The sequence below is a fragment of the Elephantulus edwardii genome, unplaced genomic scaffold (assembly GCF_000299155.1).
Source record: "Elephantulus edwardii isolate Elephantulus edwardi_28Jun2011 unplaced genomic scaffold, EleEdw1.0 scaffold00006, whole genome shotgun sequence".
Taxonomy (NCBI): domain Eukaryota; kingdom Metazoa; phylum Chordata; class Mammalia; order Macroscelidea; family Macroscelididae; genus Elephantulus; species Elephantulus edwardii.
The window spans coordinates 35,209,661-35,234,267 of record NW_006399756.1 but is presented as its reverse complement, the minus strand read 5'-3'; the positions used below and the strand labels follow the sequence as shown (position 1 = coordinate 35,234,267).

The following is a 24,607-nucleotide window of genomic DNA, read 5'->3' as shown; positions in this document are numbered from 1 at the left end:
TATGATGTCAAAATCACTGAGCATTTTTTCCATCTGTGTGGTTCCATTACCAGGGTCTAGAGACTTTACAACAAGCCTGGATTTTACTCCTCATGCAATGAGAAGCCATTACTGGGTAAAAAACGGTTTTTTTTGTCTCTGTATGTGTGTTTTGTCCCTAAAAGGTTTCCTCCAGCATAGAAGTAGATACAGCAGGGCCCTTAAGGCTCCTCTGGGTTGCACAGCTACTTCACCAAGGGCAAGACTTGATTCTGACACTCCCATCTCATCCTATTTAGGTCCCACGGCCTCACTCAGTGGTCGCTGCTAGTTTGCTAATGTCCTCTCGCTCAGAGCAGACACCTTGTCAGCTAAGAACTTGGTGCTGAGGACTGAAGGTCTTAAATTTCAGAACTACAAGTTATTTATATTCTTCACGCCTTCATTTCTGTATCTGTAAAACAGGTAGTGCTGATATTCAAAATGTTAAAAAATTAATATGGCACAGGGTCTGGGGATGGAATCCCTGAGTGGTTGAGCATTTGGCCATTAAGGAAAAAAAAGTAAAAAAGTTAGAATCCATTAAGAGGTGCATCAGAAGAAAGACTGGGTGATATACTTCTGAGTGGTCATATACAAGAAAAACTCTGTGGACACAGCTCTGCTCCAAAGTACATGAGGTCACCATGAGTCAGAATAAACTCAAGGACAACTGATTGTTGTTGGCTTTTGTTTTTAACAGATTCTGTTAAAGAGTAAAGACAGGCATGGCGTCCCCCCATGGACGGCTAGGCATTAACTCCTGAGTTGCTGGTTTGTGTAGGGTTCCTATGCAGGGGTCCTGGTGATGAGGCACTGGGGATTTCAGGGCAGGGCTCATTTACTGATTGACATAGAAAATATTTTCACATCTCTTTAGGCTGTGCGGGAATGATCAATATCACTTTAAGACTTTGGTGAAGAGTTAGTGAAAAGCACATAAAGCTCTTAGCTGCAGACCTGGCCCATATCAGGTGTAGAGTTCAAATGCGCTTGTTGAAGGCTGTTGCAGCTTTCCAACTCCATCCCCTCCCCTGTGATGTGCAGCTGGTCAGCATCACCCCCTACTTGACTTGATGGCTCTTAACAATAACAACAACAGTGAAAAGAGACCCTTCTTAGCCCCATGAGGAAATACTTACGAAGTCGTCTGACCACTGGTCCTCTTCATCAGCAGCGCACCCTGAAACGGTGTATGGAACAGAGAATACACAAACATGAGCTTGGCCACCTACACGTGTTCATGGACACCTGGCTTCGTTTTTTCTTTCTCTGGACTTTCTAACTCACTTGTCAGTGGTGCATCTGTCAAATGCATTTATCAAAGGTTTATTGAAACCATTATGTAACCCAGTGGGGAGCTACAATTATGTCACCTCTAAGAATCTTCTTGAAATGAATACTTAGGTAGTATAGTTGTTATTGTTGATGATGAGTGCCTTCCAGTCGAGCATGACTCATAGCAACTCTATCAACAAAAGGCCTGAAGGCAAATTCTTTAGGAAGTGGCAGGGATTGAGGGGGTGGGAATGGACAGAGTCAGGTCCAAATTTTAATCTAATTGGGGAATATTGGCAAGATAGCTAACATCTTTGAGCCTCATTGTCCAGATTTAGGAAATGAGAGGAAAGGATCTATGATTTTCTTTAGTCTTAACTTTGATTTTTTTTTTCAGTTGAAAAAAATGATTTTTTTTTCTATGTAAATGCTAGGCAGTATTATCAGATCTTGTACATATTAACTCCTTTGGCCATCTCAAAAGTCTTATAAAGAAACATGGAGAAGTCATTTGCCCAAAATCACTCAGATAGTAAGTAGCAGAGCTTGGATTTGAACTCTGCAAGTTTACACTAAAGTTTACACTCTGAAGCACAACATGAAGCCACCTCACAGTGTATGAGCTACAGGGTTCAGGCACTTCCCCAGCCTCAACAGGAGTTATGGAAATGAATCCAGCAATTCTCAGCCTTTAAGTAGCTTTTTACCTTAAAAAATGAGTAAATTATGAATGAATAAGAAAAGAAATCATTAAATAAAACATATGATCTTGAAGAACAGCTGTTGAGCAAGTAACATGGCACAGGTGCTGACAACCAGAGTTCTTGGGTGGCACATAATTGTTAAAACTCATATGACAGCAAGGAGTGTATTTGATCCCTCTCCAAAATGCTTTTAGAGTGTGAGAAGCTTAGCACTTAATTCATCAAATAATCTGAGCTGTTAATGCAATTCACTGTGTTATGCAGGAGATCAACTAAACATAGGCTCAGATGATAGAGTGACACTAACAACTCTGCATAGAGGGTCCTAGTATCCTTCTGAGCCTCTGAGCAACCACTGCTACAGAAGACTTGGTAAATAACCAATGAATTCTCAATAATCATTTCCAGAGTAATTTCTCAACATTTCTACTCCTTGCCACAGTAGATTTCAGTTCTATATGAGTTCCACAGAGACACTAGGCAAGGAATTAGAAAGTAAAATAAGTATTAAACTTGGATATTAAAAGAAAGTAATTTTTGTTAAATTATTCTTTGAATTCACTTTTATTAAATTACAGACAAATTAAATTATCTTCCTAATATCATAACATTTCTTTCTTAGCACAGTGGGAGAATGACAAGTTTCTTCCTTAAGTCTGGAGATGAGATAATTGAAAAATTAACACTCAGGATAGCAAGATGCTTGTGTTTCATTAAAAATAGAAACCACTTAAACTAGAAACTTATCTTTAAAAAAATATATATTACACACTTCCCTGCCTTTCAAAAACAAATAGACAAACAAATTAATGCCTTTGATTAAATTCTAACTTACAGTGAGCTATAGGCCTGGTAACCTTTATTTCCTAAACATTTTATCAATGAGCCACTGCCTACTGTAAGATCAGTTACTGATAAAAGCAGTTGGAGAAGCCAATCAATTTCCTCATCTCCATTATTTCACCTCTTAAATTCTGTTTACACTGACTCTAATTGTTGTTGTTGTTATGTGACTTTGAGTGTTGAGTCGTTTGCCACTCATAGCGACCCTATGTACAACAGCCCTAAACCCTGCTCTATCCTGTGTTAATTGCACTGCCTCTGGCAACACCCATCCCAATTACCCCAGTCACTAACTGGTGATATTAGCCATCCTGAACGCAATCAGAAGTTCATTGAACATGCATGCAACCAGGATGCACTAATAATAATGGGTGACTGGAATGCAAAAGTTGGGAATGGAGAAGGATCAGTAGTTGGGAAACATGGGCTTAATAATAGAAATGAGGCTGGAAATAAAATTATAGAATTTTGTACAATCAATGATTTATTAATGGCAAAGCCCTTTTATAAGAAACACAAAGGGTTACTATATACCTCACCTGATGGTCTGCACAGGAATCAGAGTGACTACATCTGTGGAAAGGATCATTATCAACTGTGAAAACTAGGCCAGGTGCTGATTGTGGAACAGACCATCAAGTACTCATATGCAAGTTCAAACTGAAGCTAAAGAAAATGAAATAAAATCTACAAGAACCAGAATTTGACCTTGAGTCTATCCTACCTGTATCAAAAAACCATCTCAGGAACAGATTTGAGGCTTTGAACACTCATGTGTGAAGGCCAGATGAGCTGTGGGAGGATATAAAGAATATTATCCAGGAAGAATGAAAAAGGTCATTACAAAGACATAGAAGGAATGAAAGACTGAGATGGATGTCGGAAGAGACTCTGAATATTGCATTAGAGCACTGAGAAGCAAAAGCAAAGGGAAGAAGTCAGAAAATTAAGGCGATGAACAGAAGATTTCAAAGGGCAGCTCAGGAAAACAAAGTATAATGAAATGTGCAAAGAGCTAGAGTTGGAAAATCAAAAGGATTGAATTCACTCAGCAATTCTTAAGTGAAGGAACTGAACAAATTCAAGCCTCAAGTTGCAATACTTAAAGATGCTATGTGCAGAGTACTGAATGAACCAAGAAACATAAAAAGAAGATGAAAGTAGTGCACAGAATCATTGTACCAAACAAAACCTGGCTGACACAAAAGAACTGAGTAAATTTATATTTAAGAGGCAAAGATGATGAAGGGGGCAGTTCAAGCTGCTCTGAAGGAAATGGCAAAAAAAACAAGGCCCCAGGAATTGATGAAATACCAATTGACATATTTCAACAAACAAATGCAGCCTTGAAGTATTCACCAAGAAATCTGAAGGACAACTACATGGCCAACTGGCTGAAGAGATCCATATTTATTCCCATTCCAAAAAAAGGTGATCCAACACAGTGTGGAAAATATTTAATGATGTCACTAGTATCACATGCAAACAAAATCCTGCTGAAGATTATCCAAAAGCAACTAGAACAGTACGTGAACAGAGAACTACCAGAAATACAAGTTGGATTTAGAAGAGGCCATGGCACTGTGGACATCAATACCAATGTCAAATTGATCTTCGCCAAAAGGAGAGAGAGCCAAAGGAGTGTCTCTATGTTTCATTGACTATGTAAAAGCATTTAACTGTATGTATCACCACAAATTATGACTAACCTTGAGAAGAATAGGAATCCCAGAACATCTGACTGTACATATGCAAAACCTATACAGAAGGCAGTTGTCAGAACAGAGCAAGGAAATACTGCATGGTTAAAAATCAGAAAGGGGGTGCATCAGGAATGTGTCCTGCTTCCCTCCCTTTTAAATCTGTATGCAGACAAGATCATTCAAGAGACTGGACTTTACAAGGAAATAAAGTGGCATCAGATTGGAGGAAGTTTCATCAACAACCTGGGTTATGCAGATGGTACAACTTGCTGAAACTGAGGAGGGCCTGAAGCATTTGCTTCAGAGGGTCAAAGACTGTAGTCTGCAATATGAATTGAAAAGCTCAACACAAGAGAATGGGATTCTCACTGCTGGACCAATTGGTAGCATCATGATAGATGGAAAAGAGATTAGGAATGTTAACAGTTTCAGCTTGCTCGGTTCCACAGTCAACATGCTTGACACAAGCAGTCAGGAAATCAAAAGACAAATTACATTATGAAAATCTGCTGTCAGGGACCTCTCCAGAGTGGTGAAGAGCAAAGATATCAGTCTAGAAACTAAGATGTACCAATCCAGGTCATAGTCTTTGCAATTACTTGCTACGCATCAGAGAGCTGAACAATAGCAATAGCCAAGGATAACAGAATTGCTTCCTTTGATTTGTGCTGGGTAAGAGTCTTGAGCATACCATGGACAGCCAAGAAAATGAACTAGTATGTTCTGGAGAGGGTGAAACCAAGCTTCTCCTTGGAGACAAGAAGTTCTGTTTCACATACTTTGGGCATGTAGCCAGGAGGGACCAGTCTTTAGAGAAGGATGTCATGCTTGGAAGTGTGGAGGGACAGTGTAGGAGAGCAAGACCCGAGATGAGATGAACTGACACAGTAACTGGGGTAATGAGGTAGATGTGTCAGAGACAGAGAGATTGGCTCACGATAGAGCAGGGTTCAGAACTATTGTGCCTAAGGTTGCTATGAGTCATGGTTAACTCAGTGGCACATAATAACAACATCAGTATGCTGGGACTGATAAAGAGTAATTGCATTACATCATTCACTGTCAAAAAGATCTATACTGAAGTCCAACACAGTGATAGGATAATATTCGTACACATATAAGGAAGACGTGTTAATATTAAAATTTATGCTAAAGATTAAACTAAAGCTAAAGATGAAGAAATTAAGGATTCTTAAGAATGTCTAAAGTCTGAAATTGATCAAGATGCACTAATACAGAAGGATGACTAGAGTGCAAAAGTTGGAAATAAACAAGGGTTAGTGGTTGGAAAACACAATTTTAGTGATAGAAATGAGGTCAGAGTTCACACTATAGACATTTTTATGACTAGGACTATAACTTATTCATTGCAAATACCTTTTTTTTAAAAAAATCACCCAAACCCATAAATGGTGACTATACTGATCCTCGTCGTGATATTTCAATTGTTTTGTTTCTGAGTTGAACAATGAAAGAACACAAAAGAAGGATTGATAGCTTTGAATTGTGGTGTTGACAAAGAGTATCGAATATGCCACAGACTGTCTAAATTACAACAAAGAACAACCAAACAAACAACTCTGCTTTGAAGAATGTACAACCCAAGTGGTTCTTAAAGGCCAGAATGAGGACATTTTATCTCACATACTTAGGGTATGCTATCAGGAGGGCCAATCCGTGGAAAAAGAGAAAGGTCAGTGAGAGAGAAGATGACCTTCAAGGAAGACTGGTGTAGTCTTCCTTGAAGACTTCCTTGAGGGTGGTGAGGATAGGTCATGATTGTTGTTCATAGGGTTGCTATGAGTTGTAGTTGAACTGGATGACACGTCACAACAACAACATGCACATGGACCAGCGTTTTGCCCTGCTGTACACAGGGGTTCCATGATTCAGAGCTATCTCATAGGTACCTAACAACAGCAAGCAGTGTTTGGCTTTAAGTTGAATTCAAGGGCATTGTTTTGGTTTACACTTTAAGGATTATCTCAGGGCAGTAATTCACCCAGTCTACATAGTTTGACTAAATCTGTAATTCCATAAAAATCTGAAAATCCATTTTGCATTTCTCCCCACACCCCACATTTTGATCAAGGATTCTTGTAGAGAATCCTTGATCAAAGTTTTGGATAATGGTAGCTGGGAGCCATCCAATTCTTCAGGTCTCATGGTAAAGGGTTCAGTTGTTCACTGTATATCTGATACAGTTTTCTGCTCTCTTTCCTTGGCATTCTTCCTCGGTGGTCTCTACCATTATTTGTCATTCTCTCTCTCTCCTTTTAGGAATTGAGTCAACATTTACAGAGCAAATTTGTTTTTCATTGGACATTGCATACACATTTTATTTCATGACAATGACAGTAATCCCTGCAATGTAACAACACTCTTCTCAGGAAATCTCCATTGTCCTCTGTGCTTTCTTCCTCTGTGGAGTCTTTCCCAGTCTCTCTGGTCAGAGCAGATCCCCCTTTTCCCATGTTCTCTTTGTGCTGCTTGTACTTGGATGTTGTGTGCTCTTCATTCTGCCCTCTGTCATGATTAAAGGGTTTTGTCTTTATGTACTAAAAGGTAAGACCTGTTTTTCTGTAAACTTGGACAGGATTCTGCATACTTAATACACACACTACACTAGCATGAACTAATAAATGAGTTGAATAAATAAAGATTTGGATAATAATAGATTCCATTTGCAGGTGACTCGATGGCACAGAACAACAAACAACAACAATTAAGCACTTCTATGAGCTGAGTGGGGGACTAAGTGTGTTAAATGTATTTTATTTAGTCTAACAATAGCACTGCGTGTTAGATGTTATTATTATTTCTTTGTCATAGTTTAGGAAATCTAAGCTCAGAGAGACAGAATAACTTGTCTGAAGTCACATGACTTTGTGAGGAGACTGGGGCTGAACTGGAGCCAAGGCTCTTGTACTTGGACTCTCATGTGAACACCCTGCCCTGCTGCAAAGGATTCAGATGAAACCTAAAGAGGTGAGGATGATCTTGGAATGTAGTCAGAAAAGAGTGACAAATCTCTTGCTGAATGGAAAGCTTTTGATGTTATCTGACCTCACTTTCCCCCAGCTACTTCCATTTATCTTCTGGTCCCAAGGATAACACATGGTGTCACACTTATAAAATCATAACCTTAGAGGAAATTACCTGGAGTGAAAAATAGAATAGACCAAAGCACTAGATTCAAAATAGTGGCTGTTTTTCTGGTATCTCAAGGATTCCCCAAAGGTACATGGGGAATGATTTTAGAATCATTTAAAATCTAATGATTTTAGAATCAGCTTTCCTGGGCTCAAATCTTGACTCTTTATTAGAGGCTGGCTTTGGACCAGTAATTTAATATCTTTTAAAGCCCAATTTTCTTTTCTGTAAGACAAGAATAAGAATAGTGCCTATCTATTTCCACCCAAATCAATGAAACCTAAAAAAAAAAAAAAAAAAGAATAGTGCCTATCTTCTATTGTTTTCCTTGAGAACTAAGTAACAGAATATATCTCATAGATGTGAAGTACTTGGCAAAGCCTGACACACAATAATAAGTGCTATATAAATGTTAGTTATTATTGTCTTGGATATTACAAGTGTCTCAAACCCTCAAAAGAAACATTAGTATGAATTCACCCCAATGTCAATCACACAGTACGGTTACCACAAAGAAATGGATTCAAGCAAGTTTCAAATATACTGGATAAAATTGTAGGGAGGGTAAGTTCAGTTTAATACGGACCAGGTGGTTTAATTTAAGGTGTGATTACACAGTCTCACCCAGGAATCTGAGACTCAGGACTGGCCTTCTTGCCGACTAAAGCCTTTCTTATTTTGTTATTTATCTGCGTTGAGGTTTATGGTTCATTTATTGTGTCTTAATCCCTTGACTGGCCTGGGTTTCTTAGCATGGGCTCTCAGGCATGGTGGGGACAGATGCAGGCAAGTGACAGAAAGCAGAAGTGCAGAGGCTGTAGAAGAGGCAGCAGCAGATTGTCCCCTGGGGAACTGTAGGACAGAGGGCTGCGGTTCAGTATGGGAAGCTGAGAACAAAGTCCAGTCTCAGGCGGTTGGGGAGAAGTATTCTGAGTCTACCTACTGTCTTGAAGAAAGTGTGACCAGGGTGCTTCTTGAAAGCCAGGAGAGTAAAGCTTTGTCTCACACAGTTTGGGCATGTTGTTATGAGAGGCTTGTCCTTGAAGAAGGACCCTCTGCTTGGAAAGATGGAGAGTCAACGGCTGGCATCAGGGTGGGGGTAAGGCTGAAAAAAACTGGATGAAATATGTTTACAGCATTGAAGTCTATGGGGGAGCGAATAGTCTAAAAGTATTATATTTTAGGGCATTATTTTTATCGTAGGAGTATGCAATGAGGGTTGCAGAGTGGATTATATTTGGGGGTAGGGGGGGGATTGGGGGAGGTTGGGGGGGGATTGTGTACCAATGAGGGAGTTTTTATTTTGCTTTTCAGGGAAAGGAGAAAAGGGGGGGGCGGTGAGGTGGGGTGGGTGAGGAGAAGGTGCAACAATGAATGAATGGAATTCCAAAATCTCTGTAGATGTTCATTGAAATGAAAAAGAAATAAATTAAAATATTAAAAAAAAAAGAGAAGACGACTCTCAATCAGATGGATGGACACAGTTACTGTAACAGTGAATTCAAGTATATTGGATGGAGATGGTGAAGACGGCACAGGATCTCAGACCCACTTTTTATAGGGTCACTATGAGTCATGGTCAATTTGACAGCACAAAATAACAACTTAGCAGCTTAGAATTTCCCTTTGTCCTTGTGTTTATTCCTCTCTTCACAGGGCCCTATGAGCAGTGGCCTGACATGAAGACTAGTCTTTGCTCTGCCACTAACTCAATGCATGACCTTGGGAAGTCACTTTGCTTCCCCAGTCTCCAGTCTATTATCTATAAAACAAGAGGCGATCTTTCAGGGTTTTCAGAATTTAAAAAAATGCCCTTGAGTATGGGTTTCATTCCTTTCCACTTACTGTCACATGGCAGGAACAATGTCAAGGTCAGCTTTCTTCAGATCAGCCCTGCCAATACCACCAGGGGAGGTGGAAGATCAGTAAAAACTGGCTTTACTGAAGACCTACAAGCAGTGCTGTATTTCACTATGGCAAAAGGTTTTTATGTGTATCTTGTGTTTCTTGTGTGAATTTGTGATGTGTAGACTGATGAGCATTTACTTAAGTATCCTTCTCCAAGTACTTTATTTTTTCCTGGAGACTTTTTATATAAGTGAGTCCCTCTTACCCTTGTATCTCTGGGGAAAAGGATTAAGTTCACCAGAGGAGATGAGAATCGCATCTTTGAGACCTTTCTGGCAGACATCAGTGGTGGGAGAAGAAGGTGGACCTCAAAGGGTTATCACAACAGCCTCTTGGTATCAGCCCTCAAGGGATTGAAGAGAGAAATTTTGTTTGGTTCTGACACCTCATGGGCTTCTGGAGTGATCAGAGGAACTTTTGCAATGGCTCCAACAAACTCTAGAAGTACTATAACAGACCAAAGACAGCTATACCTTGGATGTCAAAGATACAGGTGCCTCAGAAAGCTATTTGGTTAATGATGTTATGCTTCCATGCTGTTGTTGTTGTTGTTATGTGTTGTCAAGTTGCCTGTGACTCATAGCAAGCCTTTATACAACAGCTCTGAAACCTGCCCTGTCCTGAGCCAATTTCACTAACTCCAACACACCTACCCCCATTACTCCAGTTACTGTATCAATCCCTTTTATCTGGAGTGTTCCGCCCCGTGCTGTCCCTCCACTCTTCCAAGCATGATGTCTCTCTCCAAGGACCAGTCCCTCCTGGCCACGTGCCCAAATTATGTGAGATAGAGCTTCAAAATCCTAGCCTCCAAGGAGAAACTTGGTTTCACCCTCTCCAAGAGGGTGGTCCATGATATGCTCAAGACTCTTCACCAGAACCACATAAACATTGATTGTTCTTCTGTAATCCTCAGTCATTGTCCAGCTCAGATACATAGCCATAATAATGTGAAATGACCCAGAAGAATGTAAGCTCTTAGCCTGAGCCAGAAGGAGGAACCATGGAATGAAGGTCTGGGCTAGGTTTTCTTCTCAGTGGCTTCCGTAACCTTGGACAAGGTACTTAATTTCCTGAGATACATTTTCTCATCTATAATATGGTTAAAATGATGCGAGAGGGAAGAGTAAAGAATGATGGCTTAGCATCAGGACTAGAACAGAGGAAATCTCAGATACAGGTTGGATAGCTCTTCTTCTGACAGAAATGCTGGCTGCTTGGGGATGAGGGTAGGATACACTCTATTCAATCCATATGAAGTCCTTGTAGAATATGCTCCTTGGAGACAATGACAGGAGTGTCACTTTGAATGGAAAACAGTAGGCTCCACACTGGTCTGATTCCCGTCAATATAGGAGACCAAGGCCTTCATTCTTGGTGCAACTCAAACTTGTCTTCCTACACTTTAATCAGGGAGGTGCTGTGGAGACTCATCTATTGACTTCTGGGGGAAATGACCCTTTCTATCTCTGAAGGTCAGCATCACCGAAATCAGCAGACTCTTCCTGTTAAGGGGGTTTGAGAAAGCCATTCCCTTTAAGCACTTGGAAGAGGATATAATTCCAGGGTTTAGAGGAAACAGATGGGTCCGTTTCAGCTCATTAGGTGAAATAAGTCTCCACAGATCCCCAGAAAGCACTTGACTGGCCTCTGGACTCAGGAGGCAGTTAATGGGCTAAGGTCTCCAAGCACAGGAACCTCTGATGTCTTTGCAAACTTGTGGGGTCCTGGAGAACTCTTGGTGTTGCTTTCTGAAGTCCTGGGTTGCAGCTTCACAGATGTGAGCCCAGAGACTCAGGGAAATCGGTTGAAAATGCTGTTGGGGCATGAGTTGGTTTGGGAGCTACTGCAGGTGGTATTAGTGGTTTTGCAAAAAAGACAGTTTCTGGGGGTAGAAAGTAAGAGCTGGTTTGATCAGAGAAAGTCCCTATTGTTCTGGCAAAACAATGGAATGAATTTCTGAGATGTTGAAATTTCAGTAGCTCTTAGGGTATGTTTGTTCTTCAGGTCATTGGTGGCAAAAAGGATTTGTTCTTGAGTACTTTTTCCATTAGAAAGCTAGACAATGACTGACATTTCCATTTGACAGTCCATAGGATATACAATTGATGGCTTTGAGCTGTGGTGCTGGGGAGGAGTATTGACTATATCATGGACTGCTAGAAGAACAAACAGGTGTGACATGGAGAGGGTGAAACCAAGCTGCTCCTTGGAGACAAGGATTCTGAAGCTTCATCTGACATACTTTGAGCATATTGCAGGGTGAAACCACTCCTTGGAGAGGAACATCATGCTTGGGAGGGTGAAGGGACAGCACAAGAGAGGAAGACCCTCAATGAGATGAATTGACTCAGTGACTGGGGTAATGGGGATAGGTGTGTCAGAAACAATGAGGTTGACTCAGGATAGAGCAGGATTCAGAGCTGTTGTACATACGGTTGCTATGAGTCGCAAATGACTCAACACATAAAAACAACATACTTTCTCTCTACTTATTCAAGCTGTATGCTAAGCAAATTATTTGAGAAGCTAGACTCTATGAAGAAGACTGTAGTATCAGGAGTGGAGGAAGACTCATCAACAACCTGCATTACGCAGATGACACAACCTTCTTACTGAAAATGAGGAGGACTTGAAGCATTAACTGCAGAAGATCAAACACTGCGGCCTTCAATATGGATTGCATCTCAACATCAGTAAAAAATTCTGGCCATTGGACCAATAGGCAACATCATGACAGACAGTGAAAGGACTGAGACTATCAATGACTTCATCTTACTTGGATCCACAATCAATATACTTGGGACCAGCAGTCAGGAGACCAGGAGATGTATTGCACTTGAAAAGTCTGCAGTCAGGGACCTTTCCAAATTACTGAGGAGCAATATTGTTAGTTTGAGCAGTAAGATATGTCTGATTCAGGCCACGGTCCTTGCTAAGCATCAGAGAGCTAGACAATGAATAAGGATGACAGAAGAAAAAGGGATGCCTTTGAATTGTGGTATTAGAGGAGAGTCCTGTACCCCAAGTCTCTCTGTGAAGGCTAGGATTTTGAAGGTCCACCTCAGGGACGTGGCCAGGAGAGATTGGTCCTTGGAGAAGGACATCATGCTTGGAAGGGTGGATGGACAGTGCAGGAGAGGAAGACCCTGGGTGAGATGGATTGATACAGTGGAACAATGAGAGTTGGTGTGTCAGAATTAGTGAGACTGGCTCAGGACAGGGAAGGGTTCAGAGCTGCTGTACACAGGGTCGCTATGTATCACAGGTGACTCAATGGCACATAACAACAAAAACAGGTTTGGAAGCAGTAGTGGCATCCACTTCCTAAATAACATGCCTTTGGAAACTCTGTGAACTATGACAAATATTGATAGTTATAGAGGGGCTTCAGGCCTTTTGTTCATGGTATTGCTATGAGTTGTGCTCAACTTGAAGGCAATCAACAACAAAAACAATTGTATATCCTATGGACTGTCAAAGAACAAACAGATATCTCTTGGAGAAGGCAGAGTAAGAGTGCTCATTGGAGACAAGGATGGAGAATCTCTGTCTTGCATATTTTAGGACTGTTGCTAGGAGAGGATATTCTTTGGAGAAGGACATCATGCTTGAAAAGGTGGAGGGACAGTGCAGTAGAGGAAGATTCTCCACTAAGTGGATGGATACAGTGATTGTAGCAACATGCTTGAGTGTTTCACAGATTATGAGGTTAACACAGGAGAGGACAGGGTTTAGATTTGTTGTTCACAGGATCAAATGAATTGTACTCAACTTGATGGCACCTACCAACAATGACCAAAACACTACCCAAAACGTTGGTGATTTAAATCCACTGTGATGAAATTTAAAGACGAAGTTGTGCCTGATGTAAGCCATGGTTCTTTCGAGTGCTTTCTAGGCATCTGAAAGCTAGACAGTGAATAAGGAAGACTTAAAAGAACAGATGCCTTTAAATTGTGACGATGGAGAAAAGCATTGGATATACCATGAACTACTGAAAGAACAAATAAATTTGTCTTGAGGGATGGGGAACTAGTGTGCTGCCAAGGATGCTGAAATTTGTCTCACATACTTTGGGCATGTTGTGGGGGGGGGGACAGTCTTTGGAAAAAGATATTGGGAATGACAGAGGGTCACTGAAAGAGAAGACAACTCTCAATGAGATGTACAGATACAGTGACTACAACAATAGCCTTGAACGTGACAGAGATGGTGATGGTGGCACAGGATAGGGCCAGGAGCATATCTGTTGTTTGTAGGGTCACTATGAGTCAAATTTGACTCAGCAGCACCTAAAAGCAACAACACCAATTATAGGCTGGCTGTACAAGGAAGAAATCCTATGAATCGGAACTGTAGCACCAAGAGTAGAGATAAGCAGAACTATTTGAGAGATTTAGAAGGAATTTCCAATTGCTTACAGAGGATATAGGAAAGAAAAACTCCTTAAACCATCTGGGTTAGGCAACAGAATGAATAAATGATGGATGACACTTGCTTTTCACTCAAGTGGAAATACAGTGTAAGAAGACAAACTCTGGGTGAGGAACTAACAAAGAGCTGATGATGAGTTCAGGTGACTGAAGTGTCTCAGACATGTGCCTCCTGAAGTCAGATATACAAATTTACCTAAGTTTGAACTGATTGACTGTAATCACCTAACATCTTTGTCCATTGTCTACAGTGCTGGTGGTTCATCTACAAAATGTTATTGTTATGTGCCATCGAGCCGTTTGCGACTCATAGCGACCCTATGTACAAGAGCTCTAAACGCTGTTCTATCCTCAGCCAACCTAGACATCTCAAACGCACTTATTCCCACTGCTCCAGTCACAGAATCGATCCATGGACAAAATAATGAAAGTTTTTCTCATTCTGTAGACTCGAATTAAAGGCTGGTATCTTCAAGAAGCCTGTCCTGATCACTGTAGTGGATCCCCAACTTCCTAATGATTGTTTATCATTGGGCTGATCTTGTCCCTTCATAATAATGACCAGGCTTGGAGAGGATTTCTATAATTTATCTGTTTTCTTGTTTATTATCTTCCCCTTCATGGAATACTTTTTGGATTAATGAATATGGGTGGAATAGTTGAAGCACTTACAGATATGTTTATTCTGCAGAAGAAAGGATTTGGATGACCCCACTTCTGATTTCAATCTTTTAAAGTTGTGCAACACTCTAGTTCCACTTTCTTTAATGTTTGAAGACTTGTACTATGCAACCAATGGGGTAGAATAAGGAAGTTTCAAAAGATTGCTCTCCTCTCCCTATCTAGCTAGGGCTGTTTATCTTTGACTTGACCAGACTGGCTTATGAAGTCATCACAGGAAGTGCTTAGGCAGACACTAGGCAATATTTGTCAAAATGAATGATGGAATGTTGTTGTTGTGTACCAAAGAGTGGAACCAGCCCATAGCTGACCCTCCAGTGGCAGTTAATTGGACAGGAGACTGTCCATCTTTCTTCTGTGAACATAATGGAATAGTAAGCTTTTTTTTTTTTGGTTTGTGTTTATTTAGACACAAAAATATTATGTACATACAAAAGGGGAATTTTTACAAGCAGTAAGAATTGCCTGGAGATCTCCCAGGAACGGGGTGGGGGTGGGGGTACAAGAGCACCCAGAGTTCCCATCAGGGGCTGCGAGGCTGAGGGGAGGACACTTCACGCAAACGCTCGAGGCCCGGCCTGCCGGCTGGAGTCACAAGCTCCTTCTGCAGCTTGGCCGGCGTGAGGCTCCAGCGGAGAAGGCCCGGGATCCTGCTGGGGTCCGAGGAGGCAGGGGGCAGGGGTCTGAGGAGGCAGGGGGCAGCTCGGCATCAACTGTCCAGGCACACAGAGGGGTCCACGGCAGCAGCTCCCCTTTGCCCCCAAAGCTCATTCTGGCCCTTGGGAGTACCAGCGTCAGAGGACCAGTGCGGTGCCAGCTCGCAGCTGAAGGGTTTGCTACGCGCTGTCGTCGCTGTCTTCCAGCTGCTCCAGGATCTCGTCCAACACCACAGACTGCTTTTTCTTTGGGGGCTCGTGAAAGTGCTCGGCCGTCTTCCGCCGCAGGGCCTGCACGGTCACCTCGCTGTCCGCCCACTCCAGGACCAGCCTGCGCCCGTAAAGGTGGGTGCTGTGGCACAGGGCATTGAAGGCACGCTTGGCATCCTGCTTGGTGAGGAAGTCAACAAAGCCGAACCCTCTGTGTGTGCCCGTCCCGGTCATCTTCTTCGGCAGGCGCACGGTCTTCAGCTCACCGAAGGTGCTGAAAAGCTCCCGGATCTCCCGGCTGTCAGCTTGGAAAGGGATGTTTCGAACCAGGATCTTGGAGGTTGTCTGTTTTCTAGCCACTTGTTTCTTTCTCGTGGATGTTGTGGCTGGCCTGATGGCTCTTTCTGAAATCCGTACTTCCAGCTTGTGGCTGTCCACGATTTGACCCTGGAGCTGCCTGAGCGCCTTCTGGGCGTGCTCCGGCTTCCTGTACTCCACAAAGCCGAAGCCCATGGAAAGCAGCGCTCCTGCTTTGCTCTTCTTCTTGGAGATGGAGCAGCTCTTCACCATTCCTGCCTTGGAAAACACTTCCTTCAACGTCGCCTCTGTCGTGTCGAAGTTGAGGTTTTTAATAAACAAGGTACACCCTGGAAGGCTCTCTTCCTCTTCCTCCTCGTCTTCCTCCTCTTCTTCCATCTTTGCCACTGACGTATCATCTGCTGCTCCTTCTGCTGGCTTTTCACCTTCTGGGGTCTCGCTGTCTGGTACTGTCTCTGCATCCGCCGTGTCTGTCTCTGCAGCCTTGTCCTTGGGTTCTTTCTTCTGTGGAGCTGGGGTTGGGGCCGGGCTGGAGAAGACACCCATTGGAGCCCATTCCAGGTAGAGGGGAACGTGGTGAAACTTGGAGTAGGCCAGGTGGCGGAAGGCCTTGCGGGCCTCCAAGGGCTCCAGGAACTCCACGATGGCAGTGATGCCCCCTTCGGGCAGCAGCACGCGGCCCAGGCTGCCGAAGGGGCCGAACAGCTCCTGCAGCTCGGCCGCCAGCGTCCCGGCCGGAAGGTTCTTCACCAGGATCACGGTCTTGCTCCGTTCTGCGGCGGCCTGGCTGAAGGCGTCCAGGCAAACCCCATTGTCGATGAGGAAGCGCCGCACTTCCTGAACGAGCTGGGTCTCCCCCAGGGCCACGCGGACGGCCACGCTGCCCTTCGTTTCGTGGTCAAACACTTGGCTCTTGGTGGCGCTGTATTTCTGCGCAATGGCGTCAGCCACAGCATTCGGCCCCATGAACAGCGTGTTCCAATTGTGCGAGCTGGAGCTGTTGGCCTTGTCCTTGTTCTCCTTCTGCTTCTTGTAGGAAGAGGATCCCGGCGTGTGGGCGTCCTCGCTGGCTTCCTTCTTGATGGTGGACGGCAGCAGGTGGAGCATCCTGCCCTGGAACACTTGCCCGTCCACCTCGGCGTAGGCCTTCACTGCATGCTCGGGGAGCATGAAGGTGACGAAGGCGAAGCCCTTGGGCTTCTTGGTCAGGCTGTCGATGGGGTAGTGCAGCTCAGCTAGCGGACCGTATTTGGAGAAGAGTTTCTCCAGGTCCTCCTCGGTGCTGCTGTAGGGCAGGTTTCGCACGAACAGCCGTCCCGAGTCAGCCAGGTCCTCCTCCTCCTCGTCCTCCCCGAGCGTCCGGCCTTGCCAGGGCTTGGCATTGTTCTTCAAGGGCCCCTTGCCCTCTGGAACACTCTTCTCCCTGAACACCTCTATGTAGCGTCCACCCATGTATTCCCGGTTGCACTTCAGCGCTTTCTTCACCTCCTCCTCACTGCTGAAATCCACATAGATGTAACCTGTTTTGTTCCCGTGAGCATTTCTCACAATCCGAATGGCCACTGGTTTCAGCGGTGCCAGAAACTCCGTAACATTTTTCTCCGTGACATTGAACGGAGCTCCCCGCAGCTTCACGGTGTGGGGGGTAGTGGGCTCGTTCTGGGTGGCCGGCTCCTCTGCCTTGGCTTTGGCCTCCGGTGGCAGCGCCTGTCCCTGCCCATGGCCGGCCCCTGTCCTCTCGAGCTCAGGCTGCGCTGGGCCCTCGTCCTCACTGCTCTCCTCACAGTTCACGGCTTCCTCTTCACCCTCCTCCTCCTCGTCGGAAGACAGCAGCTCGGCCTTCACGACCTTGGACTTCAGGTAATCCATGTCTGACAGCCCCTCCTGCACGGCTGCCTTTGGTGTGAGTTCTTCTCCATCCAGGTCTTCAGTGGGGCCCTCCTCCTCACTCTCCTTTCCCGAGTCTGAGTCGAAGTTGAGGTAGTCGCCCGCCGCCTGGCCCTTCCCCTGCTCGGGCTTGGCGGCCAGGGCATCGTTGGCCCACGTGGCTACCTGCGCGCGCCGCTGGTGCACTGACAGGAACTCCCGGAACTCGGTGTCTTCCTTCAGCTGCTCCAGTTCACTAGTGACCTTCTTCTTCTCCTCCCTGCTCTGCTTCACTTCCGTGGGAACAGGGTCTTGGGAGGGTGCTGGGCACTGGCCTGCTTTCTGGGCATGTTTGCTCCACGCCCGGGGCTTTGTCGGGTCCCCAAACGATTTGCAGAACTCCACCGTGATCCGGGCTGTGTCGATAAAGCTCCTGTTGAAATGGCGCAGGGCTGCTTGGGCCTCCTCCTCAGACTTGAAGCCCACGAAGCCAAACTTGCGGAACTTGCCATCTTTGGTGAACTTCAGGCTGCAGTCTGTCAGTGTGCCGAAGGCGGCGAAGAGCTGCTTGAAACGCTCCTGCTTCATCCCATTCGGGAGGTTCTTCACGATCAGTCGTGACATGGTCCGCACTCCTTGCTGTTCGCAAACGAGCTGAATTGGAAACCGGCTTTCGCAGACAACACTCACGCTGCCGACCTGGGCGCCGCCAGCTGGGACCACCCAGAAGGAAGTCACGTGGTATAGCAAGCTTTAAATAATGGATTTGGAGATTAAGCTCTTTGACCTTTCAAGTTCTTAAGTCAGACACTCCATGATTCTCCCATCAAGTCCATTTGATTGCTTAATAGGTTTAGTTTGCATTGCTTTCCTTTCTTTTTGAGACGTTGAGGAGAAGAATATTTGTTCTCATTTGTTAAAAGAACAGTTTTCTTGATTTATTTGACAGTAGATCTTAAAGCTCAAGAAACAATCTCTATTTTTAATGCCAAATATCCAGGAATCCCCTTACCAGCTGTCTAGACTTGTTAGCTGATTGGTAGAAAGAAGCCAATGAATCCTCTGTGATCTGGTGAGTTAATGAAAGTAATCTGAGTCAGTGAGCAAAATAATAGAGACTAGACTTTAAAAAATTCTTTTTCATTAATAAAAATTTTCTTCTAGAAAAAAAAAAGAAAAAAGACTAGATTTGCTGTTCTGATAGAGACTAGTGGAAAGCCCGAACCTGTGGTTTACTGACACTCTCCAGACCTGAAGCCAAACTCAACCCTAGCCAAAAGAGAGCCAAAGAAGAGAGATGCCTATGAAGTGAATAAGAACACATGTGAGGAACAAATGCCATCTCAAAAAGTCAACCATGCCAAACCAAAAGGACAGCACATGCTCAAAACCAAAGGTTAGAAGACAAGAAAAGGTAGTGGAGAAGGACAACTAGAAATGGGGAACGCAAGAAGGAAGTGGGAAGAATGTTGTTACATTGCAGAAATTAGAATGAATGTTATGAAACAAAATGTGTACAAATGGTTGAATGAAAAATTCATTTGCTCTGTAAACTTTCACACTCTTCCTCCCTCCCCAAAAGAGCGAATGTAAACATATCTTGGAAATGCTCTTACCTGAAGCATAGTCCCTTTGAGGAACGCTGGGAGGGGCTTTGCCTTTCAGCCTGTTGGGTATAACCATTAAGACGAACAGTGAGTGGGTAGAAACAAGTGGGCAATGAACAGAATAACAACTTTTTTTGCACATCTATCACATTCAAAGTATTAATACGTCATAACCTGTAGTGAAACCATTAATTTAGCGGTTTTTCACCTCTCATCTCTCCAGCACAAGATGTGACTGAGACCTGGCAAAGGCAAAGTCAGTCAATGAAGGGGTTTAGAGTAGAAGAGTTGTCTCTTAGTTCAGAGTGCAGGGGAGGTAATATTAATCAGTTGACAGGAAGGTAAACTGTATTTTAATAGTTTACAGCTGCTTTAAATAACAAGAAAAAATTAGCTATAGAGAATATTTTAGTTGAGCATGAGTGGAAATCAATTTTGTACCATTAAAAGAAAAAAGGCTGAATAAATGAGCAGTGATTCATTCCAGCTTGGGGACTGAATGTTTAGTTTATTTAGATCTTTATTTCAAGGACTGTAAACATGAATTTAATATCCTTATCCACATGTAAAATATATTGGATGTTTCCCCTCTGCATTCAAAGACAGATAAGACAATATGTAAGAGTAGCCCAAGGCTTTCATAAGTCCTAGCACCATTTCTCCATCCATTATATTAAATGGGGAATAATTTTAGAAAATTTCTGTTTTTAATAATATTTGTACTGTTTATTTTTTAAAAAAGTATTTGCTTAGTGAAATTTAAAATATAAACTCTATATTCAATGACTGTTCTATAGAAACAGTATATAAAATGATCATTATATATAAAATATATTTCATTTCTTAAGGAAGAGAACGCAGCATAGAAACTCTTACAAGATTGCAAAATCTAGGACTGTAATCTTTAAAAAATAACAATATTTTATAGAAAGTCTCAGCGTTCTGGTGGCCTACTCAGTAGGGAGTTGCACTGTCAAACCAAAGATCAGAGGTTCAAATTCACCAGTTGCTTAATGAAAGAAAGATGTGCTATCTCCTCCCATGAGATTTACAGTCTCTGACTGGAGGGTCAGCTATGAGTCAGTTATGATTTGATGGCAATGAATTTGAAAGTGTTTTGGGTTGATTTTTCTTAATAGAGTTTCTGCTTTATATTGCCCCAAAGCTCCGTATTTTTATTTCATTTACTTCTCATAGCAAGCAGCAGGATGTGTTGGGAAGATACTATCATTACACCCACAGTGAGGTATAAGCAGAGCTGTTACACAACGAGATATAAGCAGAGATGGTCAAGGTGTTGTAAGGAATACAAACAAAAACAAAAATGAGTCTGGTGCCCAGGAATTTTAAAAAGTGCAAACAAAGATTATCCCAACTTATGATATTCCAGTTACCATGAAGTACACTTGGTACAAGCTCTTTTTTTAGAATTTCTTGCTAGTGACATGTGTATATGTATAAAATACATCTGCAAATTTAAAACACATCTGGCAAGGAGCCTGGTGGTATAATTCATTAGGTGCTGAAAGGTCTGTGGTTTAAAGCTCCGCAGGGACAAGATTGGCAGTCTCCTCCTGTACGATTTACTTGGAAAGCCAAAGGAGCATGACCATTAATTGGAATCGACTTGATGGCAGTGGGTGAGCCTGTTTATTCGTAATGTGTCAATTCCCAAAGACAAATAAGTATTTGTAAAGTTACTGATTATAAAAGGCAATAATAATGAAGGGGGGGACCCCAAAGAAGAGGTATTCAACTTAAATCAGAACCGGTTTAAGGCAGAGTTGTTGGAATGTAGTTGGGAACTACCTGTATGATCTACTCTTTCCATATTTTATAAAAGAATAGATATTTTAACCGAATATCTCAGAATATAAGACACACTCAAGAAAGAGCTGTTGGCCACTGACCACCACCCAGGAATAAAATGTGTGGTTTGAGGCTTGCCTAGGAGTTGCAGCTGCATACCAGCTCCTAACATGTCAGGGTCCATTTTTTTTCTCTCACTAGGCCATGGACCAGTGAAAACTCGGTCACAGTCTTGCACTAGGAAACCAGCGTGTTCAACCACGCTTCCTCCTTTCAAGAAGCACCTGTTGCCTGGTTTTGAGTAAGAGCTTAACCACACTTTGAACTGAAGAGTCATTGACTTGATGCAAAGAAATGACTAGGGCAGCCATGTCTTCCAAACGAGAAAAAACATGTTTTGTCAAGCAAAAGTTCTTTTAGGGACAAGGGGAAGAATGCTTGAGGTAGAAACTGCCCAAGAAAATTTGAGAGCCATATTTGCTGAGACTATCAGGGATTAGACAGAGTTTCCAAACAGAAGTTCCATACTACTTAACAAACTGGTATACTATAAAATAGGCAAGTGTGTGATAATCAGTGCAGCATTGCTTCTGATTTTAACAATGACTGCTGGAGTTCTCTCTTTTGAATGAGATCCTACAGAAAACGTAAATAACATTAACATGAAAATAAATGCACACCTCTCCCAATCACAAGATTGAATATGCAGACTCAAGTATTCTAAACTATAAAATGACCACCAGACCACAACCATTTTAGAAGACCATTTAAACTCTTTTCTGATCATCTCTTATACATCTTGAAACTCATTTACATTTTCTAGTCTGAAAACATTACCAAAATGGTTTTTTTCTTACTTATATATTTAGCAAAGTTTAAAAGTTAAAATATTCTTTGATAAAGGCATGGGGAAAGTTAATGTATATATCATAGGTGGCACAAAATTTATAGAGGGAAATTTGGTAATGTCAACCCAAATACCTAAAGGGTATACACAAAGTTATTTGTTTTTAATAACATGAGGCATATTTTGAAACTTCCTGTAAGAAATGAAATTTAAACATGAAATGGTTAACTGTTTAAAAGAATCATTTTATTGTTACTGTGAGGTGTGGTCAAGTAGACTAGGACTCATAGTAACCCTGTGACCCACAGATCTGAACCTTGCTCTGTTCTGTTTCACCTTCACAGTCTCTGATATATTGACTGACAATGTTGTTGTGAACCATCAAGTTGGAAGTGACCTGTAGCTGACCCTCTGGTGGGTTTTCAGAGGCACTTAATCACATGGGAGGAGACTGCTGGTGGGCTGAGGTTTTATAGTTATTTTAACTTTAATTTCAATGGTTTAGTTTGTTGATGTGCAAGAATATTGCAGTATTATTTGTGTTTTCTAAAAGCACTGGAAGAAATGTAAAAAAGAATTTATTATAATTATCTAATTTCCCTCTTCTTCCGAAATAGCTTGCCTCCAGAAACTATGAACGTGGAGAAATGATGAAAGTTATACAAGTGTTCATGTCTTTTGTTCATAGGGTCACTATGAGTCGTCTACGGCTCAATGGCACTTAACAACAACAATTGCCCTCCATAAATATTGTACCAGCTTAAAGTCTCAGGCCTTCAGAAAATTGTCTGCCATTATAAAACTAGTTAAATAAATTAAAATTATAGTACATTTACAGTAGACTATTCATTAGCAGTTTAAAAGAAAATAAGGTAAACTTTCTTTTTTTATAATAAGTAAAGATGTCTATGACATGACATTAAATAAAACTAAGCAATTAAAAAAAACAAAGCAAACATAAAGAAAGGCAATATAAAATAAGGGTTTGATAGTATAACTAATTACATTAATCCATTTGAAATAATGTTATAAAACAAAATGTCTACAAATGACTGAATGAAAACACAATATGTCTTGTAAACTTTGACAAAGAAATTTTTTTAAAAGAAAAACTCAAAAAGCAAAGCAAGCAAGTTGGTAGAAAAGTGCTTTGAGTATGATGTCATTCATGAAAACACGTGAGTGTGTACCTGTACACTACTGTATTTTCATTGGTCTATGTGATATTCCGTGTATGCATGTGATACATCCTCATTGAACAGTGATTAAGTACTTAGTTACTAATCAAGAGGCTGGAGATTTCTCTGGGAGACTGATGCAGCAGCCTCCTAAACATCGCAGCATTGGAAATCCTCTGGGTCAGTCATTGGGTTTTGGTTTTTTGGAGGGCAGGGGTGTTGTGATGTGTGTATAATATATATGTTTATACACATTGGCTCTTGACAATTCATAATGGCAACTTCTGGAGAGGATTGGGTAACCAGGGTGGAAGACGAGGAATAGAAGAAGATTTTGACTTTGTACAAAGCTAAGCTTTTTTTTTTTTTCTTTCTCCTTCCTCGTGAGCATGTATTGCTTTGGTTGCATCCACCCTTTCATGTTTGTTGCTGTTAGGTTCTATGGAATTGATTCCAATGCATAGTGACCTCACTTGACAGAGCAGAACTCTCTTTTAGAGGTTTCTAGGCTGTGATTTTTATGAGAGTGGATTGGTAGGCTTTTTTTTCCTTGAAGATCTGTGTGGGTTCTCACCACCTTTGGTTAGAAGTCAAACAACCACTATACCAGCAGGGCTTCTGTGAATATATATATATACATTTGTTTTATTAAACAATAAAAATAATTAAATTTTTTTTTCCTTTTCTCTTGACTTATATTTGGATTCTGTTTGCTTTAGGGGAAAAAAGAACTTAAAGAGATTTTTGAAATACAGGAAAATTTTGGATTCTAGTTTTCCTTTTTCAAATATCTGTGAATAAATATCATTTTACGACAATCATTGAGACAGCAGAAATATAAATGAAAAATGGCATGGCATCCTACAGACGGTAGAAGCTAGGAGTGCGGTGTTAACAACTCATCTGAATGTCTCCAAGTGTGTCCTTGTGACTTAGCTAAAATGTAACATAAGCGAATTTTCCTGCTGTGCAGTTTTCTGGCACCTTGAAGGGCCATATCTCACCTTTGCTACACTGAGAAGAAAAGCAACATGTTTGAGCATCATTTCACTAACTTTCCACATTCCCTGGCTATAGAGCTAATCTTCATGGTCACTAGTTATGGGAGAGGTTGCCATCCCTCATTCAAGTACAAGTGCTGGGACTTTCTTTACTTCCAATTAGCACAGCCTACTATAAGAAGATTAGCTAGTGTGCTGGAGTTTAACTTACTTTTTAATTTTGTTCATTATTCCACCTTCATTGTTCTTAATATCATGGACCATCTTTTGAAGTTGCCTATAATAAATGAAATGGAATATTAAAGATCAGTGATTATTAAACAGTAATAATTTTCTATAACTAGGCTGATTTTTAAAGGTTTTTACCCTTTAAGAAAACAAAAATCCTCAT

General features: G+C 42.0%; 1 protein-coding gene and 1 pseudogene across 5 annotated transcripts in view; both read right to left on the bottom strand.

Moving 5' to 3' along the window:
* The window catches only part of BLNK (B-cell linker), a 58,443-nt gene that overhangs the window by 27,894 nt on the left and 5,942 nt on the right, over window positions 1-24,607 (bottom strand). For all 5 annotated transcript variants that reach the window (XM_006880080.1, XM_006880082.1, XM_006880081.1 and 2 more), the window contains exons 3-5: window positions 24,428-24,493; window positions 19,391-19,440; window positions 1,161-1,201 (exon numbers count right to left, since the gene is read on the bottom strand). In XM_006880080.1, coding sequence (XP_006880142.1) covers window positions 1,161-1,201; window positions 19,391-19,440; window positions 24,428-24,493 — 157 coding nt within the window. The remainder of the gene's footprint in view (window positions 1-1,160; window positions 1,202-19,390; window positions 19,441-24,427; window positions 24,494-24,607) is intronic.
* Window positions 15,519-18,413, bottom strand: LOC102865173 (annotated as a pseudogene).